Raw genomic sequence first — 18,952 nt, 5'->3', positions numbered from 1 at the left:
CTTCTCCCCGATCGGAGGCACTATCCCGACCTCGGAGGACCCGCAGTGGCCCCCAGATTCAGCTCGGTCTCCCTGGCAGTCTCTTGGAGCTAGCTTATCTCAGGGCTTTGCGCCTCAGCAACCGCGTTCCATGTCCCCCAGTCCGAGAGCGCCCCCTGCCGCCCTGAACCCGCCGCTGGCAACCTCGCTCAGACCATACCTGTAGCTGTCGGCTTGGGGGATCCTTGCTGGTTACCTATCCCGTTACCACCCTCTGCAGGATCTCACCCACTCACAAAGACTGCGACTGCCACTTGATAACCTTCGGTCTTTCCCTCCCTCCTCCTAGGGCCACCTGCTTGAGGACGGTCTCCAGGCAGCTATTCCATACACATCTCTAAACTGTTTCAAACAGATCTCTAAAATAATTCACTTTCTCCCCCGATTCAAAGGAAAAAAACCCAACTGCTCCTCCCATTTTTTCTCAGATAATAGCACCATTACCTATTGGTTAGAGACCTTGAACTACCGTTTCAACACCTGCTGTTAATTCTCCCTCTCCACCCTATTGCCACCACCCCCAATACAGCAATATCTCCTAAATATCTCATTTGCCTATCTGTGTTCTAGGACTGCAACTGCTGTTCATCCAGCCTCCAATCTCAGTTCCTGAAATTCATCTCTCCACCCCACCCTTCCCAGTGAGCTATCATAAAGTTCAAGTTCTCCCACCTGACGCACACAGCCTCCTCCCCACCAGTCTCCTCCCACTGGAGGCTGGTTGACCTGCCTGATCCTAGATGCTCCCATCACATGGAATTGCTTGTGAATTACACATGCTGTTCTCTAACCTCTGGCTCTCAGAGTCCCTACTTGGACAGCATCTCCTCCAGGATACCTTCCGTAACCACTCCCCACAATACTCTCACTATCTTTGTCCACTGATTGCGTTGTTTTTTAATTACGCACAGATTGCGTAATTATGTGTGTCTTGTTTGTTTCTCCCTTTTCCAATTGACTGTGAACTCTTATTGGGGCACAAACTATATCTTATTCAACTTTGCATGACCAGCCCTTAATACAGAAATAAGCACAAAACAGACAAACAATGAGTTTGTTGAGTGAAAACATGAACAAATGAAAGGGGTGAAAGGTATCAGCTTCTGGGGACCCTGGAAGAATGATGGTAATGTCAATAATAATTACCCTTTATTGAGAGTTAAAAATTTAGTAGGTGCTTTATATACTTTCTGTTAATTACCCACAATAACCCTGGGAGAGGGCCATCATCCCCAGTTTTCAGTTGAAAAAACAGGCTTTAAGTAACATTTCCAAAGTCACAGAACAAGTATGTCAGAACTAGATTTTGAATCCGAATGAAATTCTGGTTGTTGAGGTTTTTGTTGTTGTTGTTTAAGTCTTTTTGTCAGGAATGTTAAAGCCCAAATACTAGCACTGCTGGCAAGTCATTAAAGACATAAAGCCACTAAAGTACTGGAAGAAAATGTAGATTATTTCACTGATTTTTAGAGAAGACCTTTCCATTAAGTATGACATGAAACCCAGAAGTCAAAAAAAAAATGTCTAAATTAAAAAATTAAATTTCTACAGAGAAAAAAAAAAGAAAAACACTAAATAGCATTAAAAATCACAAACTGGGCAAAGAATATCTTTGATATATATAAAGGCATTTATAAATCCATGAGAAAAAGATGAACACCTCAACTGAAAATTGGGGACAGAAAATAACCAGATGATTTATAGGAAAAATACAAATAAAGATATGAAAAGAAGCTCAACCTTAGAACAATCATACAAATACAAATTTTAATACCATTTTTGATTGTTAAGAAACAAAAACTCTTATCTGTACAAAGATTTTAACTTTTTAAGAAGCTTTACCCTTTTGATTTTTATTGTGCTAAAAATAACGATACCACTCTTTTTCTCAAAAATGATACAATTTAATAATTTCTGCATCCTTAGCCTATCAACAAGTATAAGCTAATGTCAGTTATTAAATCATTTAAATGTGAGTTACATAGGTTAAATTTTGACACAGCCCAAATCACCATCTTCAAGCGAATGAGATACCATTTTTTAACTTATCAGATTGGTGTGAGGAAATAGATACTGCCATAATCTGCGAGAATACAAACCATACAACTTTTTTGGAGTAAGTACACAAATGTTTAATGTTCTTACCCCATCACCCAGCAATTCCACTTCTAGGAATCTCTTCTACAGAAAAACTTGCACGAGTACAAAAAGAAATACATACAAAGTTGTACACCACATCATTTATTGTATCAAAACAATTAGAACCAACCCAAGTCCCCATAGGTAGGCGATGGTTTAAATAACCTGTGTTATTTCCACATGATGAAATCCCATGTAGTCATTTTTTTAATAAAAAGAGGTAGCTTTATATTTACTGACACAGAAAGATATATTAAGTAAAAAAGGCAAATTGTGGAACAGTATGCTGTTTTGTTTTCATGTGAACAGAAAAACACCTGACAGGAAGCGTCTAAAATGTTCCTGAGATTCTCTGAGCACTGGGATAGGAGGAAAAGGCACTCTTTATTTCCTGACTAGGTAATACAAGTATGCGAGGAAAAAATTCAAAACAAGAACAAAAAGCGTTCAGTGAAAAAGTAAGTCTGGCCCCTTACTGGTCCCCTAGACTCCTCTGGGGAGAAGGGGAAATCTCATTTTTACTTTATACATGTCTGTAATGTTAGTACTATTTATTTTTAACAAAGAACATTGCTTTTTAAATTCAATCTAGTGAGAAAAGTAAAAAGAATGTTCACTGTAGAAAATTTGCAAGTTACACAAACGTTTAAGAAGAAAATAAATATCAGCCACAATCTCATCTCCCAGAGAAAAATGCCATTTGATGCATTTTCCTTGAAGCTTTTTTATGCACATACATCCTTAAAAAAGAGTTTGTAAAACAGTCACAAAATATACACAAATGGACGAATTCTAAACATGTATCCTGTGGCAAAAAGAAATAAAATTTATAAAAAGAAAACTTACTTTTCACACTTAACAATATAGCATGAACATTCTCCCATATTGAATATTCTTGCACATGATTTTTTGTGGTTGCTTAGAACCTATCGTAAGAAATATTTCTTTAACCAAACATTGAGGTTGTTTCTCATTTCAGACAAGTAGTTTGAAAATGAAGGAAAGAATAGCCTTTTGGGGCAAACAGAATCCAGGACAACAGAGGAAACGTCTCTGCAGCCATCTATTTCCCCTTCCGAACCCCATCCTGCAGGGGATCCGCCCAGGCCTTCCAGACATGCCCAGTCTCTGGCCTCTAACTTGGGACGTTTCTCCATAGAAAGGCAGAGGCTCTGGTAGGTCTTTCCTGGCCCTCGGATTTTTTTTCCAGCATAAAGCAATCTGATACATGGTTAGTTCGGATGCCTGACCCCATCCATAGTTTTCCCACTCTCCAAATTCACGGTCCTCAGGGCTCTGGTGGCCCAGAGATGGGTGCAACATTCTCATATTGGGGCTCTTCCTGCCCTTCCTCGTCAGCCAGCTTCTGGGGATCCTGTTTTGGGGGGTCACCCTCAGGGACTGGCTCCTGGGCACTGCCTGAAATCTTGATGCCATCCCCTAGACCCCTCGCCACCTCCTCTAGCCCAGTTCCTGTAGATTCCAAGGCCCCAGTGAGCTCCTGATTCAGGGTTGAGCCAGGGCTCTGACCGGCAGAGCCAGAGGCCAGCCTGGGGCTGCCCTTGTTCCGACTCAGGGCCCGACGTGGAGGCTTGGGGATAGCACTCTTGACCTTGGGCTCCGCCTGGCCTTTCTGAAAGCTACCAAAACGGCGGAGGACAGACCGGACGGGGCCATCAGATTCCCGGGGTGTCCCTGCCAGCATGTAGATTGTGGTCACAGAGCCTGAGCTCTCCTGGACACTGCCCTCGATGGCTTCCACACGCTCAGCCACTGTCCGGCCACCAAATGGGAGCCGGCGGTGGCCACTGGCTGAATCCCTGGGGCTGGCTGCCCCAGGAGGGACCTTGTCCCTTTCTGCTTGCTCAGTGCCTGTGGTCTCCTCAGCTTCCTGGTTTTCAGGACCTGACTGGGCCCCCCGGGAGAGTCGCTTGGGCTTTCGGAGAGGGCTAGAGAGCTCCCCTGAGCTTCGGCGACTCTGCGGTGCAAACTTGGTGCCTTCAGCAAAGGAGACCGATGGCCGCTTGGCCCGCGCTAGGCTGGAAGTGCGCGGGATGGCGAACGGCGTGGAGGCATCCTCAGGGGGAGGGAAGGGACCTCCAGCCAGGCTGGCCTCTGGAGACTCTGCTTGGGCCACAGGGGTCATCCCTGGCAGAGGAGACAGAAAAGCTTGGCCAAAGCTGGGCTGGCCACCCCAGTCCATCCTGCTTACCCAGGTCAGCCTCTTTTGGGAAGCCTCAAACATGCGGTGAGGATATAGAGAAGCTGGGGACACTACGTCCACACTCTTTTCTCACCTCTCTCCCTACGTTGACCTAAGGTCACACTCTAGCTAAGCTAAAACTCCTTCAATGCCAAACAGCCATGTCCCTCTCACCTCTGGGCCTTCGTGTACACTGTTCTCTCTTCCTGAAACACCATTCCCACCTCTCCTTAACTTTCATTTGGCCAACTCCTGATTCTGCTAGACTCAACTCCAATATCACCAACACTGAGACATCTTCCTTGACCCCAATCTCCTCTGACGTGGCTGGATGATAGTCCCTCCTTATACGTCCTCCATCGAAGTACATATCACTGTGTCCTATAAGTGTCTGATTCCTGCCCACCACACGATAAGCTTGGTGAAGACAGGAATCTACCTTGTTCTTTCCTGCGTCCCACAGCCAGGAATAGTGACTGGCATAGAATGGACACTTGATGCATACTTGCTGACAAAGTAAAGAGGTTGCAGTGGGCAAGGCTGCTCAGGGGCCCAGTGGGCTGTTGGGGGGTTACCTTCTTGGGGTGGCACACAGTAGGCAGGACCCTCGTCCTCCTCTCCAGACTCAGAATCAGAAGAGAAGGAGTCGTCCGAGGCCCAGCCGGCAGAGGGTGGCTCGATGAAGCTGTGGTTGAATGGGATCTCCGGGTCGTGGTGGGAGACTGCGGGGGGGGGGGGGGCTCCAGGTCAGGCGCAGAGCCCCATAGAAAGCCTCGTCCTATCCCAGCCCCCTCACCCTCAGCGCCCACTTACCTGTCACCCAGGGAAGCTTGTGGCTACTGAGGGAACCGCAGGGCAGCACAGAACCCAGGCTGGCCAGTGCCCCCCAGACCTGGAGCTTCATCCTGGATACAGCAGCTCCATCGCTTGCTGGCCTGAGGGCACAGGAGGGTGGTCAGTGTGTGAGATCCCTGGTTGGGGGAGGGTGGTGGCAGGAGAAAAGGGCCAGAACTGTCCTAGTCCCAGGGTTAGTGTCAGGGAAGAAGGGTGACTACAATGGCTCCCTATGACCACAGGGTAAAATCCAAACTATTGAGCCTGAAATTTGGGCCTGCCACAGAGAACAGAATGGCTTCAAAGTCAAACAGGCGTGGGCAGCAACTCTGCTCAAACTCTGGGCCTCAGTTACCTCATCTATAAAATGGGAACAACTCCAAACTATCAGAGCTTTTTTTAGGTCCCGGCACAGCACCAGGCACCAGGTGGGGTTCCCCCAAATGCAGGTATGTACTATCGTCCTCCCAGCTGAGTCCCAGCTCACCTAGCTTTCTGGAAGTGGCACTACCTCCAGGAAGCCTGCCCCTGGCATCACCCCCGTGCTGGAAGTGACTGCTTCACTCATTACTATTCCTCTGACAGTCTTTGTCCATGTCCTGTACGTGTCAGGGGCTCCTGCCCCACCCAAGGCTCTATGGCCCAGAGGACAGGTCTGTGCATCTGTGAAGTGCCCACAGCACACAGGATGACAAGCTCAAGGATTAGTGCACGAACTATAAGACAGCACCAGACAACGAGTCCAGAAAACAGGGCCTGGGCATTGTGTGTACCAGTAACCAGCCAGGTCACTTTACCAGTGTCCTCTGCCCTCTGCTAATCCTCCTGCCCCCCCATTCCCTGCTTCAAAATTCCACGGTGTGGTGACTCTAAGGAGTGAGAGAAGCGTGAAAAGATTAGGACAAAGCTCTGTGGGAGGAACGGTTCCCTGCCGGCTGCAAGCCCAAACCCTTCCTCTGCTCTCCTTTTCTGGGAAAGCCATATGCTCAGCTAAACCACTGCTCAGACTTTGACGTCACTCTGCTTTCTGGGGGGTGTGAGGCCTGGCCTCTTCCCCTCCCTGCTCAGAGTGGCCCTGGGGCTTCTGCCCTCCCTACCTCCTCCTCTGGTCCTTGATCGTAAACCCTCAGCCTCCTGCTGTGGATTTAAGTTTCACCAGCTGGTTGCCCAGTACCCCTGCTCAAATGACTCCCATTGAAGGCTTCTGAGGAAGGCAGGCGGCTAACCTGGTGTCTCCAGGCCACAGCCACGGCGACAGCCACGGCCAACTACCCCATCACTTCTGACCTAAGTGTGTGACAAGGCCAGCCCCTCCCCCACCCTAAAAGGAAACCAGTTGCCACCTTGCTCCCACCCAATGGCAGGAGCTTGGTGGGGGAAAGGGATAGGCCAGTATTCACCTGTCCTTGGGGTCCAACCGGGTGGCCCAGCAGCAGCAGGCACAGCAGGCCATGCCCAGGAGGAGCAGCAGCAGAGGTATCAGAATGCCTGCGATGAGGGCAGCGTCCTGACTGTGAGGCCCTAGGGGGAGTGTGTTAAGAGAGAGGGACTGTAATGGTGGCACTAAATCTTCTACTTTGAGAGTTGGATCTCTCGTATAATTTGATTTAAAACGTGTTGTTTGGCTTGGGACTTTTGGAAAGCTTTCTTTTCCTTTTTCGCTTCCTTTCTGCCAAATGTTTAATGATTCGCTTCCTTTACGTTTACTATGTAGTTTCAATGGTTCTGTTTACTTTGGCCCCTGCGGGCCTGGTGACTTGGAAGAGGTTTTGCATCTGTACGGGACCCACTCCTGGCTCCTACTTAAATTTATGTAACATATGCAAAGGGTGTGATAACCAGCTTACCGGCACCTTCCCCCACCCCAACGGACAAAACCAAACTCAATAGAAAATTCCACTACAGGCCAAAGCGATTTACATCCTTTTTAGAAAATATAACACTTTTATGAAACAAAGACACGACACAGTAGTTTGCAGTAGTTTCCAGCAGACTTTGCCTAGCCAACCCTTCTCTTACTTTAATAAACCTTCCTTCTATATTTCTACCAGACTTGTGAATCGCTTCACGGCCCGAGAGCAAGCAGCCATAACAGTCAAATATGAGCCAAACAGTCAAATAGTCAGGGCCCTCCTGTCTCCTATGTATGTCTCATCTATAGCTGAGTTGCCTCCTCCCCAGAATCTTCTACCTGTGGGTCCCTCCCTCTCTTCTGAGAGATATAGACTCTGCTCAGACTCTGCCTTTCCTCCAGGCGGCCTCTCTGCTAGTCTCCCCCCACAGCCCGCAAGGTCCATGGTCTGTTCCACAAGCTCTTGCCCCCAGTTCTCAAGCCTGATGCAGATTCCAGTGGTCAGCCCTACCTGCTCATTTCCTGGGTGCTAGCCTGGCTTCTCAGGGGACAGGGGCTCTGTTACATCTTCAGGGGGGCCCCAAAGCATCCATACAGACGGCAGGCAGAGAATGTCTTTGAAGTGGGCTTAACCTCCCTGGCAAGTAATGAACTTCTGGAGCTCATATAAAGGGCCCATCTTTCCCTGGTTACTGCTTTCCACCTTACCCAGCTGGCAGGCCCCAGAGACAGGGTGGCAGGATCCCTCAGGGCATTCACAGGGAACAGAGCAGTTGTTTCCATGGAAGCCAGATGGGCACGAAGTGTTGCAGCTGTGGAGTGACAAGGAGAGATCGGCTGAAGGCTGGCTGAGAAGGGGTAGCGGCAGGCAGGTGACAGGGGGAGGTAGAATTCTGGGCACTGCTCCCCACCCCTACCACTCAGACTTCCCTGGCGGATGCCCAAGCAGACTCCCCCAGCCTCTGAGGCACAAGCTCAGTACGCCCAGCAGTGTTGGGAAGAATCCCCCTCCTACCCGGGTATAACCCGCAGGCAGAGTCCCCTCTCACGATCCTCATCCCTTGCCCACCCAACACTAATGTGAAATAAGCAAGATGCCAATGGCATCTAGAGATATCCTCAGGGTCTAGAGGTCTGAGCCAGGTCCAGCCCTGCCCCTTAACTCTCTGGGCCTTGCTTGGTCCTCTCCTTTATAAAACGAGCTCTCTCCCATTTGATATTACACTCTGGCCCATAGATGGAAAACCTGACACTGGGGACATGGACATGGGTTATATGTTATCACCTGAAGACTTCAGGGAAACAACAGTGCGGTTGGGAACCCTACCCCTAAATAACTTCCCCATCTAGGTAGGGAGACTGGCCCTTAGAGTAAGCATCACTTTGACCCTCCTTTGAAAGATGCAAACCCCATGACAGGAAGAACAACTTCTCAGTTATGAGGATGCTGGGTGGGAGGCAGAGAAGCTCAGGGAGGGAAGTTAAGGAAACAGATTGCACAGAGGCCTGAATTAGGCTCCTGCCTCCCTGCCAGGGCCCCAGTCCTCACCTGGACCCCCAGAAGCCGGCGTTGCAGACACATTCCCCAGTCACAGGATCACAGGACCCCTGAACACAGGTGGGGCAGGTCGAGCCACAGCCCTCCCCAAAGGTGCCACTGGGGCAGGGCTCTTCACAGCTGAGGTGAGGCAAGACTTGAAATGGGGGACAGAGCAAGCCTGGCCCCCACAGAGGGTCCCTACCCATCTTCCCCCATGCTTCTGAACTCAGGAACCCAAATGTGAGTCCTTGACAGTGAAGCTCAGGTGCAAACAGGGCCTTGAAGCTGGGGCCAAACCAAATAGGTGACAGACTAGATATCTCTAGAGGGAGAAGGGGGCAGGAAGCCTGAGTGGCAGGGGAACTAGAAGAGAACCCTGCCCAGGACCTCATCAGCACCTATCTCTCCCCTCCCTTCAGTCTTTGCCAGGTGGCAGGCCCCAGAGCGCTGTGTGAATGTGTGTTTGGGGGAGGGGAGCACCTATCTCAGAGGCAGCAGCTGGGGTGAGGATTCTGGAGGAAGGTGTACCCCACCCTGAGCAGGCCAGCCCCCTCACCTGGGCCCCATCCAGCCAGGATCACAGCTCTGACAGTGCCCAGTGTCTGGCTGACAGGCCTCCCCAAGCCGGCAGTGGGGGCACTGCTGTCCACAGCTGTCGCCAAAGGTGCCAGGTGGGCAGGGCTGGTGGCACTGAGTCCCATTCCAGCCTGGTTCACAGGACTCACAGCTGCCTGTGTCTGCAGAGCACAGCTCATTCTGCTTGCAGTGGCCACAGCTGGAAAGAGAAGGAGTTCATGGGAAGCACTGCAGGGCGGATGGAGTGCCCACCCAGGCCTTCGGGAACACTGGAGAGCGTCCAGGTCCCAGCTGAGTCACTCAGGCAGGTTTGAGCCTCAATTTCCCCCTGTTGTACAACAATGAGGCTATACAAATGATCTTGGCATACTCTAGTAGGATTCCAGCCCTCTCCTTCTAACCCCCGTTCTGGTACCCATCCTTCCCTGGGTCCCAGGGTCACCAGGAGCTACCAACGCAACCAGAACAGCCAAGTTAACCACCCAACCTTCACCTCCCTTTTGCCTGGGGTCCTGCACCCCTTTCTGCCTTCCACCCATGCTATCCTTGAGGTCTGGCAGGGATGGGCCTCAGTAGTTTATCTCCTATCCCATAACATGAAAATGAATAAAAAAATAAAAGTATAAAATGTCTGTTTTCACCACTATAATTTCTTTTTTCTTTTTTTCTTCCCCCTTCTTCCGCCTCCCCCACCCCCCTCCAGTTCAAGCCGTTGTTTCTCAATCTTGTTGTGTAGGACACACCTCCCTGGCCCATGCTGGTATGATGAGCCTTGCACTCCCTTCCCCGCCCCCTGAGGTCACCGGGCGTTGGTTGGCTGCTCAGGGAAGCTCAGGGTAGCTCACGGCCGCTGACGCTGGCCACCGACTGCCCCTGGCAGCCCAAGGCATCCCATTTCCAGGGAGAGTCGTTGTTTACAATCTTAGCTGTAGAGGGCTCAGCTCACTGGCCCATGTGGGAATCGAACCTCAGCGTTAGGAGCACGGTGCTCCAGCCATCTGAGCCACCGGGCCAGCCCACCACTATAATTTCAATTTTATCTTATCTTTGAAATTTCCCTCCAGTTTTACTGATATAGTTGTCATACAACACAGTGTAAGTTTAAGGGGTACAGCATAATGATTTGACTTGTTTAATTGTGAAATGATTACCACAGAAAATTTAGGTAATATTCATTCTCTCATATAGAGACAAAAAAAAGGAAAAAAGTGGTTTTTCCCTTGTGATGAGATCTCTTAGGATCTACTCTCTTAGCTATTTTTCCAATCAGATTTACCTTCTCTTAATTTCTCATTGATTCTTCTTTCTTTATTTTTTAAAGATTTTATTGGGGAAGGGGGACAGGACTTCAACAGTGTGTACTTCCAGGATGTTTTCCAAGTCAAGTTGTTGTCCTTTCAATCGTAGTTGTGCAGGGTGCAGCTCAGCTCCAGGTCCAGTTGCCATTGTTAGTTGCAGGGGGTTACAGCCCACCATGCCTTGCGGGAGTCCAACCGGCAGCCTTGTGGTTGAGGGCCCACTGGCCCATGTGGGAATCGAACTGACAGCCTTCCTAGTTAGGAGCACAGAGCTCTAACCGCCTGAGCCACCAGTCCGGCCCTCTCATTGATTCTTAGCAGTTACTTGAAGTTCCTCCCTCTAGATACTTAATTATCTGGGATTATATGACTTGATCAGACTCATTATTGGGAAGGAGGGGAGTTCATAAAATCAATTTAGAAGATCCTGACCAGCAAAAAATTAGGGTAAAAAATTAGGGGTGGTCGGGTGGCTCAGTTGGTTAGAGCCAGAGCTCTGGGCAATGGGGCTGCCGGTTCGATTCCCACATGAGCCAGCGAGCTGCGCTCCCCACAACTAAGTTTGAACAGGGCACCTTGAGCTGAGTTGCCGCTGAGCTCCCAGATGGTTCAGTTGGTTGGACCGTGTCCTCTCAACTACAAACTGCTGGTTGGACTCCGGCAAGGGATGGTGGGCTGCGCCTCCTACAACTAACAAGGACAACTGGACCTGGAGCTGAGCTGCGTCCTCCACAAGTAAGATTGAAAGGACAACACCTTGACTTGGAAAAAGTCCTGGAAGTACAATACACACTGTTCCCTAATAAAGTCCTGTTCCAAAAAAAAATAAAAAAAAAATTACAGTACATACATTTTATATTTTCATCTATTATATATTATATATAGTAAAGATGACTATGTACTGTCTGGTTAAGCTTTTACCTCAGTTTTATATATTATATATATGGGTGTGTGTGCTAGTTGGGATGTAAAATAAATTTCTTATTGTGGGTGGAGCTGGTCAAAGTATAAAAGCCACTGAGTCTCAAAGGGACCATGCAATCATGTTGTCATGTGATTCGTTCTTTATCTGTTTCTAAGTATGGCCTGCCATACTAGTATTTTTTCGTTTAACAGTAACCAGATGAAAAGGGTGGGCGAGGCTCATGGAGGGTCTCTTTTCCCTCCTTTCATGTGGTACTTTCAGATTTGAGAACAGCACCGCACAACTTTCTCCCTGCGCCCTTCCTTCCCGTCCTTCACACTCCCTGCTCCTCTTAGCATCCCCTACCCTTCTTCCTCCGGGGCGCGAGTCCCCTTCACCCGCGCCCGCCTCGCTCCCGCAGCCACCTGGCCCAGGCTTACCTGTGGCGGCACTGCGGCCCGTAGCGGCCAGCGGGGCAGGGCAGCTCGCAGCGCACGCCGCGGAAGCCGGGCGGGCACGCACACTGGCCGGAGGCGGCGCTGCAGCGGCCGCGCACGCACTCGCAAGGCTCCCGGCACTCGGGGCCCCACCAGCCTGGCCGGCAAATGCAGCGGCCGGACTCCTGCGAGCACGGCGAGCCATTGCAGGAGCAGTGGAAGCTGCAGCGGCGGCCCCACCAGCCCGCCTCGCATAGGCAGGTACCGGTGGCCTGATCGCAGCGTGCCCCCGCGGGGTTGCACTGGCACGGGCGGCGGCATGTAGGCGTCCACCAGCCCGGCTCGCAGCGGCACGCGCCCGTCTTGGGGTCGCAGCGCCCGTGGGAGCTGCAGGCGCACGCGAACTCGCAGCGGCTGCCCCAGCGGTCGGCTTGGCAGTGGCACACGCCGGTGTCTGGCTCACACTGGCCATGCGGGTAGCAGGCGCAGCTCTCGCGGCAGTCAGGGCCCCAGTACTGGCCCGGGCAGCCTGCAGGGAGAGGAGGTGGGGGTGGGGGGTAGAGATGGAAGGGGTTCAGCGGGCTCAGGGCCAGTCACGGATCCTTTGCTCTGCGCCCCATTTTACCAGGATGAGGGGAGCCAGGCCCACCCTCCCAAGAGCCTGGCACAGACCCTTGTAACATCTGGCAGCCTATCCTCCTGGGGCAAAAGCTCACTTCCTGCCCCAGACTGAACTATGAAACCCCTTAGCAGTGTCCTAGCTTCCTAATTCACATTCCAGAACACAAAGATCCTATGTGGGAAAGGGGCTTGCCCAGAGTTACACAGAAGTGGGGGAGGACTTCATCCATGTCCCCTCCTCCCTCTCCCTGGGTTCCCCCACTGGGCTGGAGATGAGCTGGGCCTGGCAGGCCTGTATGCTGCCCGTCAGGGTTGGAGGAGAAGCCACATTTTCCCCCAATGAGTCCTCTCAACCCTGATTCCTGGTGGCTGCCCTCTGGCTATCCTGCCCACCAACGCCTTTCCCATGCCCTTCTTTTCTGTCAGAGAGGAGAGACAGCCTGGCCAGGGCCCTCCTTCCGCTCTCCACACATGTATAAAGTATATGGGAGGGAGACGGAGAATGCATCCATTTTGCAATTAACAGGAATCACCAGCATCTCTTCAGAGAGGTTGAAAAGGAAGATGAAGGGCCCAGAACTGAACCGGTGGGTCGAGCTTTGAGGATATAGGTAAACACCAATGACTCAGGGTATCTTCCAGGAGTATGTCACTTCCTGTCTCTGGGCCTCAATTTCCTCAGGGAAGCTTGGGAGGTTCTGGTCCTTTGGTTCTAAGATTACATTCCTACCTGCTTTTCCTCCCTGCTCCCCCAGTTCTGCCCAGCAACTTCATCCCCGTGGTGAGACTCAGGACTCACGGGAGTTGCACTGGGCCCCGAAGAATCCAGGTTTGCATCTACAGAGGCCTGGTTTCACGCATACCTCGTCTTCCCGGCAGGCATCATGTCCCTCGCAGATGGCTGAAAAACACCGCACCCATGTTGGAAGGACTGGGGCACAACTAGGGGACACTCTGCCCCCTCACTGGCTCCCATGCCCTGCCCCCTCAGGAGCTGTTGCCTCAGGCCTAGGGGTATGTCACAGGATGGACCTTAACTCCAGGGCTCAAAACGGGAAACAGGCCCCAGGAAAGTAGGAAGGTCACTGGACTATGTCCTCCCTCCTCTTCGGGTGGGGGTCGGTCCTGGCTACTCACGGATGGTACATTCTTGATCTTTCTGCCTCCAGCCTGGGCAGCACTGGAGCTCAGCAGAGGGGCTGTGGAGCAGAGAGGGGTCAGTCAGAGGGCAGCCTGGTTCCGCAGGTGGATCATTGTCTCTGGCTAGATGCGGGAGGCTGCCTCAGCCGCATCAGGCAGGCCTGGCCAAGAGTCACAGCCCCAATCCCCAGCCCCTTCCCTCTCCTTCCCTGGCCTTCCCAACACCTGCCCTAACTATCCACCACCCTCCAGGCCGTCCCTAAGGCCCCATGACCTCTTCCCTCACAGTCTCCTTCCCCCCATGCCTCAACACCAGTTCAGCCACCACCCCCCCATCAGATTCCCACAAGATCCACCTGTTGGCCATGCAGACGTGCTGCCCATTAGGGTCCAGCTCAGACCCCTGCGTCTCTTGAATCCAGAGCAGCAGCAGTGGGAGCAGCAACCCCAGCCCCATGGCGGTCAGCGCAGTCAGAGGGCTAGAGTTAGTCTGGCCCCCACAGCTCCCAACCCCCTTCCTGTTTCCTCCCAAGGCTTTTCCTGAGGAAACCAGGCCGGAGGGGGCGGGCTGCCATGAAGCACCTCCCTGAGAGGGCGGATACTGGGAAGGCCACGGATACCAGACAAATGAAAAGGAAGGCCAATGGCAAATGCTGAGTGGGGTCTTAAGGGGATGGTCTCAGTCTGGAGGGGGTGGGAAGATGAAGCTTCCGGAGCACGGGAGCCACAGCTTTCTGTTAGATCATACTCCCCAGCGCGGCCCAAGCTGGGAGAAACCTCCCCACCCAGTGATGACCAAGAAGACCCTGTGAGGCCACCTCTGCCTGCCTTTGCCCTTGGAAGAGCAGCGGAGGGGGGGAAGACCACTGATAGACAGACATGGAACAGTTTCTAGGTATCATGGGCATTTGCTTTATTACATTAGCTTAGGCCATCCGCACAAACCACTGGGAGGTAGGTAGTCAGCTCTCCATTTCATAGATGGGGAAATGGAGACTCAGAGAGGAAGCACTTTTATCTGGCCCCAGAAGCTTGGCTCAGAGATATAGGGAAGGTAGGCTGAGTTCCCCATTATGTCCTGGCTCAGGCCAGAATTGGAAAAGAGCCTGGGCAGGGCTGGGAAGGAGGGAGCCCTGTCCTCCCTTAAGATCACACATCCAACCAGAGTCAGACTCCAAGGTCAGGCCTCTGGGGCAGCTGAGAGCTCCAGACAAAGATGTCCATTGAGAGCTGATCAGGGCCGGTCAGGAGCTGGGGGATACAGGGCCGTCCATAGGCTCCAAGTGGGGTTGCTGTGGGGTCTCTTCTTCTCCCCCTAGCTCGCTGGTATCTGTACTGCTGGTCTTGGCTTCAGGGGCCTCTGCTTCACCCCGATAACACTGGCCAAAGCTGTGGGGAGACCCAAGAGGTAATTTGAGCCTGTATGCCAGAGAGATCAGGAATATGGGCTGAGGACAGGGAAAGGGCAGTGTCAGGTAGTGGGGAGGTAAAGGGGCAGGGGCCAGAGAACCAGGAGGGGAGTGGCGCGCTTAGAGCTCAGGACAGCAGGGTGAGCTCAGCGGAGTGGGAGAGGGGATGCTGAAAAGAACCAAGGTGGCGCCCCTCCTTCAGCCCCACCACTTTAGCCCTTCCTCCTCCCCCAACATACAAACTCTGTATTCTGGACTCAGAGGGTGGGGGGTAATCTCCCTTATCACTGGAGAGCAGGAGCCATGAGCCATCCTCATCGTCACTGAGGCAGAGGAGAGAGGAGATGTGAGGAGATGTCATTTATCAAGGCCTTGAGGGACAACAGGAGTTCAGCTACGTTCAGCCTTTTGCGCAGCCCCCGGGACCAGACAGGAGAGGACAGAGCGACAACGGGACCCGGAGGCTAGAGAGAAGGAGATACTAGAGAGATGAAAGACATCTTGAGATTTTTATTTTATAGCCTGATGGACAGCAGGTCCCTGACAAGACTGCGGCTACAGTCCTTTTGTGTGTGTGTGTGTGTGTGTGTCTTTTTTTACTTGCTAGATTACTGATTTATTATAAAAGCATATAACTGAAGAATAGCCAGATGGGAGAGATGTATAGGGCAAGGTATGAGGAAAGGGTGCAGAGCTTCCATGCTCTCTCCAGGCCCGCCATCAGTCCCGCATCTCCATGTGTTCACCAACCCACAAGCTCTCCCTACCCAGTCCTTCTGGCTTTCTACGGAGGTCTCTGCAGCTACAGTTTTACCCCTCTGAGAACAAACATATACAGCCAGGGCAGGGAACCGAAAAATGAATGTGGAGAAACAGCGTTAGCAGGTTTCTTCTGCAGGATGCATGGCCAGTGGAGCAGGGTGATCCAGAGAGAAGGGTGGCAGGCTCAGGACAGCAGGCTCAGGGGGTGACCAACACAAAATGGCAGGCCCAGCAACAGGGCAGCCTGGAAAATAGGCTCAGGGGATAACCAGGCCAGGTTAGCAGATTCAAGAATGACCAGCTAGGTGACAGGCTTAGGGACTGACGGCTCGGATGGTAGGCTCAAGGGGTGACTAGGTTGGGGTGACAGGTTCAGGCTGAGACAAAAGACTCAAAAGATGACCAGGCTGGGTCAGCAAGCCACATGGGATGACCAGAGTAGGTCAGCAGACTCAGCAGGTGACTAGGCCAGATTAGAGCATGACCAAGCTGGGTCATTAGGCTCAAAACAAAGGAGGGAGGGCTGGCTCAGTGGGAACGAAGGCAGTGACTTACCTGCTCTCTGCTTCCTCTGGGGTCCCTAACATTTTGGCCTTGATCTTCTTCCGCTGCTTCCTGACAGCCACCTTCATGGCTTCCAGCAGAAGCCCAGGGACCCTGTGGTCTGCGAGCAGCTCCCTACAGAGGGGGAAGGACAGGGAAAAAGTGGTGGGGATGCCAACAGTGTCACCCCAAGTACCTGTGCATGTTGTCCCCCTTTTTTGAAATACTCTGCCTTACTAACACCCCGCAAACCTTGGCTTAGGTGTCACCCCTTCTTTGACTGCTGCAGCGGCTGCTGTGATCCTTTGCACTGCCCCCTGGCTCATTGGATGAAGTTCCAGGAGCGCAGGGGCTGTGATTCGTGTCCTCCCAGCGCTCAGCACAGTGGCTGGCATGTGTCACTCTTTATACATCAATGAGCCAAAGAATGAGGTGGGTGACCCGAGGCCCAGAAACAGGTGTACCTGGGGTCCCCTCAGCTTCCCAGCCCCTGCTCAGCGTCCTCACCGCTGGAAGTAGGCCAACTCCTCCTTCAGCAGGAATACGTTGGCTTTGAGCTCATTCCGCTCCTGAAGGATCTGCTTAAGCTCTTCCCGACTGAAGCCGCATTGCCCTATGTTGGAGGGGCACTGTGGCTGCTGCCGGGCACCCGCCTGCAGAAGGAAGGCTTGATCAGAGCTGTGCCTTGGCGCGCTCTTCTGACCCTGTGCCATTACAGGAATGGCACAGGGAGACTTGGGAGGCAAGGGTGCTGCAACAGACGACAGACCAGTGCTCTAGCTGAGTGGGACAGAGGCCAGCTGGGGAGACACACTTGTGTGCCACCTTCCAACTTCCCGCTGGATTTGTTACACAGCACAGCAAACTTTTCCCAAGTGTCCACAAAGTGTCACATGCTGTGAGTACTGGGATGGGTCCCTGACCTCAGAGGGCACTTACAGGGTCCTCAGGTGTCCCCGGGGCTCCTGCTCCGGCGGTCGCTCGCTCAGGCTCCTGTCTCTGCTCACACCCAGGACCCTCGGTCTGGTCCCGCGTCCGCTTCTGAGCCAGCTCCACTGCCTCTTCGCGCCGCAGCTCCCGCTCGTTCTCGCGGTCCCGCGCGGCGCGCAGCTGTGTTTGCACCACGGCCAACTTGTGCCGCAACCCGGCATTCACCAGTAGGAGGCGCTGCAGCTGCTCCTGCAACTGGGGGCGGAGCAAAGGGTGGGGCTGGTGGGCGGAGTGCCGAGGGGCCGAGGGAGCCCCGCCCTGCGCCGTCGCCCGGCCCCTCCCTCACCGCCTCAGTCTCCTGGCTACGCTGCAGCAGATCACGGTTGTGCGCCCGGAGTTCGTCCCGCTGTCGGTCGGTCACCTCCTTGAGCTGCTGCAGCAGAGCGCGCTCCTCTGAGGAAGGGGTGTTCTTAGTGGCGGCCCGGGGGAGGTAGGCCCTTAGCAGGCCCCGACCCGCCCCTCTGGCCGGGCCTGCACTCACCTTGTGGCCCAGAGCGCAACTCTCTGCGGAGGTGCTCATTCTCCTCTCGTAGCCGCCGCAGCTCCAGTTCGGCCTGCTGCGCGGATACCTGCAACTGGGGAGTCCCGGTTCTCAGGGTTAGGCTCCCGCCAACCCCGCGGGTGGCGAGGGGTGGCGGCACAGACTCACCGAGTCCGGATCCGGACCCACAGCAGCCTTTTCCAGGAGCTCCAGCGCCCGCACCACGAGCGGCACGAGCCCGGCCGCAGCCTCCGGCCCGAAGCGGCGTGCCAGCTCCTTTAACTCAGTGCCCAGGGCCCCCGCTAGATGGTACACGAGCTCCGCCGCCGTCTCCGACCCCACGGCCACTCGAGGCCCCCGGCCATGCGCCCCAAGCTCCCCCCTCCAGGTCTCCATATACCCTGAAGGCCAAGGGCTGCGACAGTCACCCCTCCCCCCCACTCCCACCCCTAACGGGGGCAGGAAAAAGCCAAACAGTTCCTGCCCAGGAAGCAGTTTAGGGTCGTAGAGGGTGGGGTAGAAGCGACAGGGGAGGAGCGATTAAGGGAAACAGCATGGGGAAGGCAACAGTGATCTAGGCCCCTTCCTGTTCAAGTCCCCAAGGTCACAGGGAGCAGGACAGCCAACCTCCAGCCAGGCGTCCAAGAGCTGAGGCTCAGAGCTGTAAGTGGTCACTGTCGTCAAGCCCTCCCCGCAGGGCCCAACCCAGGCTCCACCCCTGTGTCTGGAGTCATGGGGCCTCACTTGGTTGCCAAGCTTTTCAGGCAAGAGGTGAGAAGTAGGAGGGCTGTCACTGGCTCAGCCAGAGATAGCCAGTTGTCCAGCCCTGTGCCGATTTCCCTGACCAGGAGTGACACAAAGCTTAAAGGGCTAGGCTGGGCACCGCAGCTGCAGACAAACCACGAGCTTCCAAAATCAGAAAATGACAGCAACTGCTCCAAGGGACGTTGAAAAGGGGTGATGATTTGCAAGTATTGGGGAGCAAAATTGGCAAATGTGGTCAAGGCAGTAGGATTATGAAAGCCCAACCTCACCTCAGTGCCCTGAACTTAAGGGAAACTTAGCCCCACAGGCCCCTGAACACGGAACCTCATGCCCCCTCAAAGCTGAGTCCAGCATCTTGCCATTAACAAGTCTGGCCTCCTGCCAATCCTACACCAAGAATATGAGCTTGAGGAAAAGAA

The 18,952-nt window shown here is 53.1% G+C and overlaps 2 protein-coding genes across 6 annotated transcripts; both read right to left on the bottom strand.

Moving 5' to 3' along the window:
* Positions 1 to 1,923: 1,923 nt before the first annotated feature.
* On the bottom strand, positions 1,924 to 14,299 carry SCARF1 (scavenger receptor class F member 1). 2 transcript variants are annotated; one of them, XM_033091168.1, is made up of 11 exons: positions 13,940 to 14,299; positions 13,581 to 13,642; positions 13,243 to 13,344; positions 11,826 to 12,351; positions 9,164 to 9,382; positions 8,617 to 8,745; positions 7,776 to 7,879; positions 6,616 to 6,736; positions 5,195 to 5,316; positions 4,957 to 5,103; positions 1,926 to 4,326 (listed from the first exon to the last, which is right to left on the bottom strand). In XM_033091168.1, exons 1-11 carry the CDS (start codon positions 14,038 to 14,040, stop codon positions 3,467 to 3,469), a joined length of 2,493 nt encoding a protein of 830 aa, XP_032947059.1. In that variant the 5' UTR covers positions 14,041 to 14,299; the 3' UTR covers positions 1,926 to 3,466. The 2 variants fall into 2 exon arrangements, with proteins under 2 accessions (XP_032947060.1, XP_032947059.1); XM_033091169.1 differs by lacking the exon at positions 8,617 to 8,745 and having other exon boundaries at positions 1,924 to 4,326.
* A 186-nt stretch (positions 14,300 to 14,485) lies between these two features.
* On the bottom strand, positions 14,486 to 18,430 carry RILP (Rab interacting lysosomal protein). 4 transcript variants are annotated; one of them, XM_033091170.1, is made up of 8 exons: positions 17,937 to 18,428; positions 17,769 to 17,862; positions 17,574 to 17,680; positions 17,237 to 17,482; positions 16,805 to 16,950; positions 16,310 to 16,432; positions 15,232 to 15,315; positions 14,489 to 14,972 (listed from the first exon to the last, which is right to left on the bottom strand). In XM_033091170.1, exons 1-8 carry the CDS (start codon positions 18,162 to 18,164, stop codon positions 14,828 to 14,830), a joined length of 1,173 nt encoding a protein of 390 aa, XP_032947061.1. In that variant the 5' UTR covers positions 18,165 to 18,428; the 3' UTR covers positions 14,489 to 14,827. The 4 variants fall into 4 exon arrangements, with proteins under 4 accessions (XP_032947062.1, XP_032947061.1, XP_032947064.1 ...); XM_033091171.1 differs by lacking the exon at positions 15,232 to 15,315 and having other exon boundaries at positions 14,486 to 14,972; positions 17,937 to 18,430; XM_033091173.1 differs by lacking the exons at positions 14,489 to 14,972; positions 15,232 to 15,315 and adding an exon at positions 15,322 to 15,456 and having other exon boundaries at positions 17,937 to 18,430.
* Positions 18,431 to 18,952: the final 522 nt, after the last annotated feature.

This window comes from Rhinolophus ferrumequinum, chromosome 21 (genome assembly GCF_004115265.2).
Source record: "Rhinolophus ferrumequinum isolate MPI-CBG mRhiFer1 chromosome 21, mRhiFer1_v1.p, whole genome shotgun sequence".
NCBI lineage: Eukaryota > Metazoa > Chordata > Mammalia > Chiroptera > Rhinolophidae > Rhinolophus > Rhinolophus ferrumequinum.
This window is presented reverse-complemented; position numbering and strand designations above follow the sequence as displayed.

Bases quoted from the DNA above. Each gene is read 5' to 3' on its own strand.
- SCARF1 (XM_033091168.1), bottom strand. From the start codon at position 14,040: ATGGGGCTGGGGTTGCTGCTCCCACTGCTGCTGCTCTGGATTCAAGAG. The intron at 8,746-9,163 runs GTGAGGGGGCTG...GCCTCACCTCAG, and splicing joins CCTGGCTGGATGGGGCCCAG to CTGTGAAGAGCCCTGCCCCA. The intron at 5,104-5,194 runs GTAAGTGGGCGC...CCCCCCCCGCAG, and splicing joins CAAGCTTCCCTGGGTGACAG to TCTCCCACCACGACCCGGAG.
- RILP (XM_033091170.1), bottom strand. From the start codon at position 18,164: ATGGAGACCTGGAGGGGGGAGCTTGGGGCGCATGGCCGGGGGCCTCGA. The intron at 17,863-17,936 runs GTGAGTCTGTGC...GGGACTCCCCAG, and splicing joins TGGGTCCGGATCCGGACTCG to TTGCAGGTATCCGCGCAGCA. The intron at 15,316-16,309 runs GTAAGTCACTGC...CCTCTGCCTCAG, and splicing joins CCAGAGGAAGCAGAGAGCAG to TGACGATGAGGATGGCTCAT.